General features: G+C 38.2%; 1 protein-coding gene across 1 annotated transcript in view; it reads left to right on the top strand.

Moving 5' to 3' along the window:
• LOC126271945 (matrix metalloproteinase-14-like) overlaps window positions 1-12,571 on the top strand; it is a 116,369-nt gene that overhangs the window by 99,172 nt on the left and 4,626 nt on the right. Inside the window, exon 10 of the mRNA XM_049974375.1 lies at window positions 6,953-7,074. Within this exon, the coding sequence (XP_049830332.1) occupies window positions 6,953-7,074 (122 nt within the window). The remainder of the gene's footprint in view (window positions 1-6,952; window positions 7,075-12,571) is intronic.

Here is a 12,571-nt window from a genome sequence, read left to right as displayed (position 1 = left end):
CCTGAGACTGGTTTGATGTAGCTCTCCATGCTACCCTATCCTGTGTAAGTTTCTTCATCTCCCAGTACCTACTGCAACCTACATCCTTCTGCATCTGCTTACTGTATTCATCTCTTGGTCTCCCTCTACGATTTTTACACTCCACGCTGCCCTCCAATGCTAAATTTCTGATCCATTGATGCCTCAGAACATGTCCTACCAACCGGTCCCTTCTTTTTGTCAAGTTGTGCCACAACCTCCTCTTCTCCCCAATCTATTCAATACCTCCTCATTAGTTATGTGATCTACCCACCTAATCTTCAGCATTCTTCTGTAGCACCACATTTCGAAAGCTTCTATTCTCTTCTTGTCCAAACTATTTATCATCCATGTTTCACTTCCATACATGGCTACACTCCATACAAATACTTTCAGAAACGACTTCCTGACACTTAAATCTATACTTGATGTTAACAAATTTCTCTTCTTCAAAAACGCTTTCCTTGCCATTGCCAGTCTACATTTTATATCCCCTCTACTTCGACCATCATCAGTTATTTCACTCCCTAAATAGCAAAACTCCTTTACTACTTTAAGTGTCTCATTTCCTAATCTAATTCCCCCAGCATCACGCGATTTAATTTGACTACATTCCATTATCGTTATTTTGCTTTTGTTGATGTTCATCTTATATCCTCCTTTCAAGACACTGTCCATTCTGTTCAACTGCTCTTCCAAATCCTTTGCTGTCTCTGACAGAATTACAATGTCATCGGCGAACCTCTTAGTTTTTATTTCTTCTCCATAGATTTTAATACCTGCTCCGAATTTTTCTTTTGTTTCCTTCACTGCTTGCTCAATATGCAGATTGAATAACATTGGGGAGAGGCTGCAACCCTGTCTCACTTCCTTCCCAACCACTGCTTTCCTTTCATGCCCCTCAACTCTTATAACTGCCATCTGGTTTCTGTACAAATTGTAAATAGCCTTTCGCTCCCTGTATTTTACCCCTGCCACCTTCTGAATTTGAAAGAGAGTACTCCAGTCAACATTGTCAAAAGCTTTCTCTAAGTCTACAAATGCCAGAAACGTAGGTTTGCCCTTCCTCAATCTAGCTTCTAAGATAAGTTATAAGGTCAGTATTGCCTTATGTGTTCCAATATTTCTACAGAATCCAAACTGATCTTCCCCGAGGTCAGCTTCTACCAGTTTTTCCATTTGTCTGTAAAGAATTCACTTTAGTATTTTGCAGCTGTGACTTATTAAACTGATAGTTCGGTAATTTTCACACCTGTCAACACCTGCTTTCTTTGGGATTGGAATTATTATATTCTTCTTGAAGTCTGAGGGTATTTCGCCTGTCTCATACATCTTGCTCACCAGATGGTAGAGTTTTGTCAGGACTGGCTCTCCGAAGGTCGTCAGTAGCTCTAATGGAATGTTGTCTACTCCCGGGGCCTTGTTTCGACTCAGGTCTTTCAGTGCTCTGTCAAACTCTTCACGCAGTATCTTATCTCCCATTTCATCTTCATCTACATCCTCTTCCACTTCCATAATATTGTCCTCAAGTACATCGCCCTTGTATAGTCCCTCTATATACTCCTTCCACCTTTCTGCTTTCCCTTCTTTTCTTAGAACTGGGTTTCCATCTGAGCTCTTGATATTCTTACAAGTGCTTCTCTTTTCTCCAAAGGCCTCTTTAATTTTCCTCTAGGCAGTATATATCTTACCCCTAGTGATATAAGCCTCTACATCCTTACATTTGTCCTCTAGCCATCCCTGCTTAGCCATTGTGCACTTCCTATTGATCTCATTTTTGAGATGTTTGTATTGGTTTTTGCCTGCTTCATTTATTGCATTATTATATTTTCTCCTTTCATCAATTAAATTCAATATTTCTTCTGTTACTTAAGGATTTCTACTAGCCCTCATCTTTTTACCTACTTGATCCTCTGCTGCCTTCACTACTTCATTCCTCAAAGCTACCCATTCTTCTTCTACTGTATTTCTTTCCCCCCTACTTGTCAATTGTTCCCTTATGCTCTCCCTGAAACTCTGTACAACCTCTGCTTTAGTCAGTTTATCCAGGTCCCATCTCCTTATATTAGCACCTTTTTGTAGTTTCTTCAGTTTTAATCTACAGTTCATAACCAATAGATTGTGGTCCGAGTCCACATCTGCCCTGGAAATGTCTTACAATTTAAAACCCTATTCCTAAATCTCCGTCTTACCATTATATAATCTATCTGATACCTTTTAGTATCTCCAGGATTCTTCCATGTATACAACCTTCTTTTATGATTCTTGAACCAAATATTAGCTATGATTAAGTTATGCTCTGTGCAAAATTCTACCAGACGGCTTCCTCTTTCATTTCTTCCCCCCAATCCATATTCACCTACTATGTTTTCTTCTCTCCCTTTTGCTACTGACGAAGTCCAACCACTCATGACTATTAAATTTTTGTCTCCCTTCACTACCTGAATAATTTCTTCAAAATGGTGTCCAAAAATCAACCCTAATCATGTATATCATTATGAATTATTCTCATTGTGTAAAATATTCCTATAATGACGTCCATTAATATTCTGATTCAGTGGCATTGTTAACAAGTCTGCATGACTTTTACCTCTTGAAATGTATCAAATGTCAATCATTCCATCCATTACTTTCTACAAGGTGAAATGGTGTTTTACAGCAATATGTTTTGCTCTCATTTTATTTATATGATTCTTGGAGTGTATAATGCTGCTTGATTATGACAACATACACACATTAATGTACTCCCCCATGAACCATGGATCTTGCCGTTGGTGGGGAGACTTGGGTGCCTCAGCAATACAGATAGCTGTACCGTAGGTGCAACCACAAAGGAGGGGTATCTGTTGAGAGGCCAGACAAACATGTGGTTCCTGAAGAGGGGCAGCAGCCTTTTCAGTAGTTGCAGGGGCAACAGTCTGGATGATTGACTAATCTGGCCTTGTAACAATAACCAAAACAGCCTTGCTGTGCTGGTACTGTGAACGGCTGAAAGCAAGAGGAAACTACAGCCGTAATTTTTCCCGAGGACATGCAGCTTTACTGTATGGTTAAATGATGATGGCATTTTCCTGGGTAAAATATCCTGGAGGTAAAATAGTCCCCCATTCAGATCTCTGGGCGGGGACTACTCAAGAGGACGTTGTTATCAGGAGAAAGAAAACTGAAGTTCTACGGATTGGAGTGTGGAATGTCAGATCCCTTAATCGAGCAGGTAGGATAGAAAATTTAAAAAGAGAAATGGATAGGTTAATGTTAGATATAGTGGGAATTACTGAATTTCAGTGGTAGGAGGAACAAGACTTCTGGTCAGGTGAATACAGGGTTATAAATACAAAATCAAATAGGGGTAATGCAGGAGTAGGTTTAATAATGAATAAAAAATAGGAGTGCGGGTAAGCTACTACAAACAGCATAGTGAATGCATTATTGTGGCCCAGATAGACACAAAGCCCATGCCTACTACAGTAGTACAAGTTTATATGCCAACTAGCTCTGCAAATGACGAACAAATTGATGAAATGTATGCTGAGATAAAAGAAATTACTCAGATAGTGAAGGGAGACGAAAATTTAATAGTCATGGGTGACTGGAATTCGTCAGTAGGAAAAGGGAGAGAAGGAAACATAGTAGGTGAATATGGATTGGGGGTAAGAAATGAAAGAGGAAGCCGTCTGGTAGAATTTTGCACAGAGCATAACTTAATCATAGCTAAAACTTGGTTCAAGAATCATAAAAGAAGGTTGTATACATGGAAGAAACCTGGAGATACTGAGAGGTTTCAGATAGATTATATAATGGTAAGACAGAGATTTAGGAACCAGGTTTTAAATTGTAAGACATTTCCAGGGCAGATGTGGACTCTGACCACAATCTATTGGTAATGAACTGTAGATTAAAACTGAAGAAACGACAAAAACGTGCTAATTTAAGGAGATGGGACCTGGATAAACTGACTAAAGCAGAGGTTGTACAGAGAGTGTGGTGGAGGGTACCTTGAGTACCTCTATCAGTTCTCCCTTCTATTCCAGTCTCCTATTCTTCATGGAAATAAGGACTGTCGGTATGCCTCTGTGTGGGTTCTGATCTCTCTAATTTTATCCTCATGGTCTCTTCGCGAGATATACGTAGGAGGGAGCAATATACTGCTTGACTCCTCTCTGAAGGTATGTTCTCGAAACTTCAACAAAAGCCTGTACCGAGCTACTGAGCGTCTCTCCTGCAGTGTCTTTCACTGGAGGTTATCTGTCATCTCCATAATGCTTTTGCGATTACTAAATGATCCTGTAATGAAGCGTGCTGCTCTCCGTTGGATCTTCTCTATCTCTTCTATCAACCCTATCTGGTACAGATCCTATACTGCTGAGCAGTATTCAAGCAGTGGGCAAACAAGCGTACTGTAATCTACTTCCTTTGTTTTCGGATTGCATTTCCTTAGGATTCTTCCAATGAATCTCAGTCTGGCATCTGCTTTACCAATGATCAACTTTATATGATCATTCTATTTTAAATCACTCCTAATGCGTACTCCCAGATGATTTATGGAATTAACTGCTTCCAGTTGCTGACTTGCTATATTGTAGCTAAATGATAAGGGATCTTTCTTTCTATGTATTCGCAGCACATTACACTTGGCTACATTGAGATTCAATTGCCATTCCCTGCACCATGCGTCAATTCGCTGCAGATCCTCCTGCATTTCAGTACAATTTTCCATTGTTACAACCTGTCAATATACCATAGCATCATCCGCAAAAAGCCTCAGTTAACTTCTGATGTCATCCACAATGTCATTTATGTATATTGTGAATAGCAATGGTCCTACGACACTCCCCTGCGGCACACCTAAAATCACTCTTACTTCGGAAGACTTCTCTCCATTGAGAATGACATACTGTGTTCTGTTATCTAGGAATTCTTCAATCCAATCACACAATTGGTCTGATAGTCCATATGCTCATACTTTGTTCATTAAACGACTGTGGGGAAGTGTATCGAACGCCTTGCAGAAGTCAATAAACACGGCATCTACCTGGAAACCCATGTCTATGGCCCTCTGAGTCTCGTGGACGAGTAGCACGAGCTGGGTTTCACACGATCATCTTTTTCGAAACCCATGCTGATTCCTACAGAGTAGATTTCTAGTCTCCAGAAAAGTCATTATACTCAAACATAATACGTGTTCCAAAATTCTACAACTGATCGACATTAGAGATATAAGTCTATAATTCTGCACATCTGTTCGACGTTCCTTCTTGAAACAGGGACGACCTGTGCCCTTTTCCAATCCTTTGGAACACTACGCTCTTTTAGAGACCAACGGTACACCGCTGCAAGAGGGGGGCAAGTTCTTTTGCATACTCTGTGTAAAATCGAACTGGTATCCCATAAGGTCCAGCGGCCTTTCATCTTTTGAGCGATTTTAATTGTTTTTCTATCCCTCTAATATCTATTTCGGTATCTACCATTTTGTCATCTGTGCGACAATCTAGAGGAGGAACTACAGTGCAGTCTGCCTCTGTGAAACATCTTTGGAAAAAGACATTTAGTATTTTGGCCTTTAGTCTGTCATCCTCTGTTTCAGTACAATTTTGGTCACAGAGTGTCTAGACATTTGGTTTTGATCCACTTACCACTTTGACATAAGACCAAAATTTCTCAGGATTTTCTGCCAAGTCAGTACATAGAACTTTACTTTCGAATACATTGAACGCCTCTCGCAAAGCCCTCCTCACACTACATTTTGCTTCATGTGATTTTTGTTTGTCTGCAAGGCTTTGGCTATGTTTATGTTTGCTGTGAAGTTCCCTTTGCTTCCGCAGCAGTTTTCTAACTCAGTTGTTGTACCACGGTGGCTCTTTTCCATCTCTTACTATCTTGATTGGCACATACTCGTCTAACACATATTGTACAATGATTTTGAACTTTGTCCACTGATCCTCAACACTATCTGTATTTGAGACAAAACTTTTGTGTTGAGCCATCAGGTACTCTGAAATCTGCTTTTTGTCACTTTTGCTAAACAGTAAAATCTTCCTACCTTTTTTAATATTTCTATTTATGGCTGAAATCATTGATGCAGTAACTGCTTTATGATCTCTGATTTCCTGTTCTGCATTAACTGTTTCAAATAGTTCGGGTCTGTTTGTCACCAGAAAGTCTAATATGTTATCACCATAAGTCGGTTCTTTGTTTAACAGCTCAAGGTAGTTTTCAGATAAAGCACTTAAAAAAATTTCACTGGGTTCTTTGTCCCTGCCACCCGTTGTGAACGTTTGAGTCTCCCATTCTATATCTGGCAAATTAAAATCTCCACCCAGAACTATAACATGGTGGGGAAATCTACTCGAAATATTTTCCAAATTATCCTTCAGGTGCTCAGCCACAACAGCTGCTGAGCCAGGGGGCCTATAGAGACATCCAATTACCATGTCTGAGCCTGCTTTAACTGTGACCTTGACCCAAATTATTTCACATTTCGGATCTCCGTCAATTTCCTTCGATACTATTGCACTTCTTATCGCTATAAACACGCCTCCTCCTTCACTGTCCAGCCTGTCTCTGTGGTATACATTCCAATCTGAGTTCAGAATTCCATTAGTGCTTACGTCTGGTTTCAGCCAACTTTCAGTCCATAATACTATATGGGCGTTGTGTCCGTTTATTAATGAGAGCAGTTCTGGGACCTTTCTATAGACGCTCCTGCATTTTGCTATGAGCACATTCATAGAACATGATACATAAATGTATAAATAGTGCTGTAAGTGGTACTACACGCTATGCCGTTCAAGTCACAGTTCATTATTGCCCTGCCAAAGTTATTGTCCATACCATGTTACCAGAATGAACATTTTCTTTGTATCTTTAAGATCATTATAGTATTGAGATGAATGTAGTTCATTAACAAGACTGAACACCTTACTTTGTATTTCAGTGGCGATCAGTACTGGAGGTTCAATGAAACTACCAGACTGATGGATCCAGGCTATCCTAAGAACATCAGCAGATGGGGGAGAGTTCCCCAGAACTTAGATGCTGCTATGACATGGACAGATGGTAAGCTCAATATTAACTGAAAGTATTTTTATTAATCGACAAGACAAACTGAAGTCCCAATTAGGACAGTAAAATGATCATACTTACACCCCAGAAAGAGAGAGGGAGATCAAGACAGTAAACCTGTATGCTCTGATATTCTTGCAAATAAAGAGGTACCACATACTAAACATTTGGCAGCAACTAAACATTGATCATCACTTCCATTCAATAATACTCTACACACACTTTCTATGCAAGCCTGTATTCACAGTATATTGTGTGCTATGCTAATCAGTTTGTCTGAATAAACCAGTGCTTCAGTATGTCATATTTCATTATGTTACTCATCCAATCAATGTTTATATATTAGAGGGTACATAATTTGGTTATAGCCATTGAGCATATATGAGTGCTTAAACACACATGTGACATGAGAACACGCATACACATTGCAACATCCCTACTCAAAATATTGTCACGACAATAAATAATAATAAAATTTAGTCATTTGAAGTTATTAATTTGCAAGTGCTTCAGGGGAAGACAAAGCTCATTTGTAAGTCTGATTTCGATTTTAGAACCACAAATGTCACATTATAATCAACGACCTTTTATGTGCAGTTGTTTAAAAGTGCCATCATTCACCTCTGTTCACTACTGAAAAGTTCTAAACTCTTTCTGCTGGAGTACACTGCAATACGTGAATGGAAAATCTTTAAATAAAATTTGAACTTCACATATAAGTTTACTTGTATATTCTTCTATATTCTTAACTGGTGCTGCACAAAATTATCTTCCATACATTGTGACAGATCTAAGTGAAAACTAAGTTAATCAATAACTCCCATGCAAACAAGCTTCTGAAGCATATAAATTGTTTTAACAAATTTAACAAATACAAGTATTATTGATGGTAGTAACAATGTGGAAAGGATAGATTGCTACTCACCACATCTGGTGATAGGCATAATTAGAAGAATACTATAAATATTTAAACTTTTGGACAACATTCTTCCTCATAAGTAAAGCTCTAACACAGTCACATATTCGCAACAACAACTACTACTGCTATTACTACTCACACACGCATAGCTAATGTCTCTGGGCACCAACACCTGACAATGACTGTGTCTAACATGAACAGCAATATGCTGGCTTGGGTGGTGGGGTAAGGAGGAGACGTGGGGTATGAGAGCAGGGTAAGGGTAGAGAAAGAAGCTACTGCTACCTTGGGAGCATGCAGGAATATGTTGGGGGACAGGATAGAGCTTCTAGGTGTAGCATCAGGAGGCTGTGCAAGGAATGGAAGTGGGAAAGGGAGGGTAGAGCTGTAGAGAGGATGAAATGACTTTTAAGTACATTGGTGGGATAGAAGGTATGTGTGTGTACTGTAGTGGGAGTAGGGGAAGGGGCAGGTAGATGGTGGACAGACACTAGTAAATGTTGAAGCCAAAGGCGCTACGGGAACAAAGCATTTGTTTCAAGGGGAGCTGCCTCACGTGCAGACCAGAAAAGCTGCTGTTAGTATGAAGAATCCAGTGGCACAGGCTCTGAAGTAGTCCTGAGTGGTACCGACTTGTGAGGGGAGTGCTCCTTTGTGGTCAGACTGTAGGTATTGGGTGGGGGGAGATGGTATGTGATTGGGGAGACAAGCAGGGTTGCCACAAGTTCTGGAAATCAGAGAACATCATGGAATTTCAAATTTGTTTGGGAAATCAGGGAAATATCATGCAAATTTGAAAAAAAAAACACTGGAAAAATTTCATTTTTGTCTCAGTAGATGAAACAGTTTGTTTACTGATGCTGGGCACAACTGAGTACATGCACTGCTTCCCTACTCTCTCATTCTTACTGCTTCTCCCCTTCCTATCATGTCCCTCAGCTTGCAGTCAGTGCTGCCACCACTTTTTGCCAATAGCCTATCAGATGCCAGTGAGAGGCAGGGAGGCATGAGGAGTGGTTTGTTTGGATCTGATTCTCAGATATTGTTGACACAGCAGCTGGTCATGGTGGTCACATGTGCATGAATTATGTCTGAGTGACTGTGTGAATGTGTGTATGCTCTTATTTCTGACACAGGCTATGGGCTCTTATTTCTGACACAGGCTATGGTCAAAAATATAGTTGAGAGAGTGTGATTGTCTTTTCTGTGTGTCTGTCTGTGTCCCAGCAATCATCTTTATGGTGATTTGCTACCTATCTTCATTAGTATTCATTCCCAGAGTATTTGCACAAGTTATTTGTTGCATCAATTGAAAGTATAGTATGTCACTACCAAGGGAATTTTCAAGATAGAACCACGAAAAGTGGCACTTGATTTCTTAGCCAGAAAATAAAAAAATATGTGTTTCAACATTTTTGGAAATTCAGCCACTAAGCAGGTAAAACAGTGGGTGAAAGATTATTGGAGAATAAATAATTACTAAGGAACTACTAAAGAAGTTTTAAAGTTACATCTATGTCAATTGGTATTTGACTTCTCCATTACAATTTTTTAAAAAAAAATGTATTTTAATGTTTCTGGAAATTCGACCCCTTAGGGGGTGCAATATGGAATGAAATATTTAAGAACAATATTTCATTACATTAAAAATGTTTCAAAGTTAGATTTATGAAAATTGGTGTTTCACTTCTGGGTTAGATATAAAGAAATATTTGTTAGGAGGTGAAAGTTGCTATGGAAATATTTCGACAAGATTGCAAAATTCATGATTAACAAAAACTTTTGACTCCAGCTACCAGAATTACTTTTTGGTCAGAAGTACATTCAAAACAGACCATGCTTATATGGCCTTAAGTAACATGAAAAGCTTAGAATCTGTTGCAATTTGTAAACAACATACAAATCTGTTTAATTAAAAACAAAAAAATCTCTACAGGTCATACAGTCTACTAGGGTGAAGAAGCAGGCACTAAGCTAGTGAAAAATAAAAGTCTCAAAACAGGTTTTGTGGCACCTGCTGTGATGTTTCCTTGCTTCTTTATCATAATATTAATTGGTGATGTAGCATTTGTTTGGAATCTATGATTTCCTATTATTTATTTCGTTCACCTTGTTATTTCATCATACTTGCCAATGTTTTCTGATTGGACTTCATTTCTTGAAGTGCTCCAGTTATTGCTGGAAGTTAAGAGTACAGTCCAGTATCCGAATTCTCAAAATAGACAAGAGGATTCTCATAAACAATATGTCATACATTGCACTCTTATTCATAGTGACCATGCGTAACAAGATTAGCTTGTTGTTTGGAACATTACAAATACATTAAAACAGACTGTGTGGCAAACGTTCTGTCTTGGTTAAAAGATTCAAATTGAAGTTGCTTGTCTCTGTGGCATCATTGGCACTGTCACAGCCATTCTTGTTGCATGACTCACATCAAATCTCCAAAACAGGATCCGACAACATGGAATTAAATGCCCAACCAGCAGGCATCGTGAACATATGATTTCTATCATGGTCTTGGATTGCAGATATGCTGCATCCACCCATTCCAGAATGCTTGCATGTAAATAAAACACACATCCAAACAGCCAACTATACTAACTTATTACTTAAATAAACATTTTGATGGTAACAATCATCAAAGAGATATATTACACGGCAGATTCCTCCCTGTAGGTGAATGATGTCATCACTATTATGAAACCCTAACAAACAATGAACAGTTTAAGTTAAAAACTATTTTTAATCTTTTTAACTAAAAGTATTGACATCTTGTGTATATTTGATGCATAATCACAGTTATAATCAGATTTCATTTGTAATAAAAATACTTATTCATTTTCATAAAATGTGGAGTGCTCCACAATGAATTATAAACCATTAATCATAGGCATTTATTTGCCTTAAATTCACTTTGATTAAGTCTCTTTACAACTCACCAGGCAATCATTCTCCTGCTGTGAACGTGAAACCCCTGATAACAAACATTTATTATCAATATGGATCATTAAACAATTTTACAATATCTCTTTATTTTATCCCCTGAAATCTTCATTACTAGGAACTATAGTCCAGTAGCCCTTTCAGTCTAATTGTCCATATTTCATTTAACCAACTATATTTCCTCCAGAACTCAGGCCTTACGAGTCACACTCACAACACTTTTGGAAGTCACTAAGTTGTACTACACCTCTGTAAATCCATCATTCAAAATAATCCAATTTTGTGGACTAAATTACCCAAACCTCACATAGAAAAATTTATATAAACACAACTGTGTCACTTCTCAAAACAAAAAAATAAAGCTTTCCCTAGAAATAGTTTATTGACTGGTGCAAGTTGTTATAGGAAACACAACTTCCCTTGTTATGTGGCCAGTTTCCTCATCAGACACTTTCATTATTTGTTAGACTCCCACTAAACCAGAGCAGTCACTTGTTTTGGACAATTAACAACCATATGTTGTCGGACATTCTACAGTCAGCTACTTATTTTTCCAATCCTGAAGAATAGCATACAAAACTAGACACTTGCCACTTTATTATTTTATCTTTAAGTTAGTATATGGAAAAGATTAACAAACTCAAGTAAATTCATCTATTTGGCTTTTTGGGGGAAACTTGAAAGTAATGCTATCTATTTATGTACCAACCATCAAGGGACACCTGTTTCCACTGAAAGACTATCTCTACACCACAGTTAACTCCCCACAGAGAAAGTGTCCCTATTCATGTATCCTCCTCACTTTCTCAAGTATATGTCAATCTTTTTCTATAGGTTCCCCTATCCTTTCCAACACACCACCTAACAAGCATACATACAGATTAAGGTACAATATCCTGTTAACACCACTTACATCTCTACCTTCTCCTTCCATACACATATATATTTTGGTAACATATTCCTGTTGTATCCCATATCTCACCTACCACCTACTCCCCTGTACACAGTCATTCATTATATGCCTATATACTACTGTAACTCTGAATGCCCTCCCATTAAATGTTTCAGTCATCCTGTCTGGATGATAGCCCATCATATTTACACTTTATAGCTAAAGGTATACACCCTTGATTCCTCTGTCAAAATTGACAAGAGCTAACTGCCAATACCAGTCAGAAGAAATAATTCATCTAGGTTCTGCAGCCTATCTGCTAGCCAATGTTTGCTAATTTCTGTTGTTTGCCAAATATGAGTGTAATCCTATGTTATTCATTATATATAATTACCTCATTGTGTGTGCATTAGTTTTCATTTGCTTATAAAGTATGGGACACTTAAATGTAATTACAGTTTTAAAGAAGGTAGGTAAAACAGTAAGAGAATTCTATACTGAAATCTAAAGCTGAAGATATACAGTAGAAACTCAGTACCCAGCAGGCATCAATCTGCTAAATTCACAAAGAATGTGAAATTATCTTCTTACAACATATCTTTTGATCGTGTCTATATAGAGTTTTTTTCTTTTCCACTCAAAGGGTCTATTAATAAAATAGTGTTTGGATGTGGGAGCCCTATATTTTTGTACAGAACTTCATAACAATAGAAAAACTTGTTCATTTCTTTCAT

Source organism: Schistocerca gregaria, chromosome 1 (assembly GCF_023897955.1).
Source record: "Schistocerca gregaria isolate iqSchGreg1 chromosome 1, iqSchGreg1.2, whole genome shotgun sequence".
Taxonomy (NCBI): Eukaryota; Metazoa; Arthropoda; class Insecta; order Orthoptera; family Acrididae; genus Schistocerca; species Schistocerca gregaria.
The sequence above is the reverse complement of the archived record's forward strand: the minus strand, read 5'-3'. Positions and strand labels throughout refer to the sequence as shown.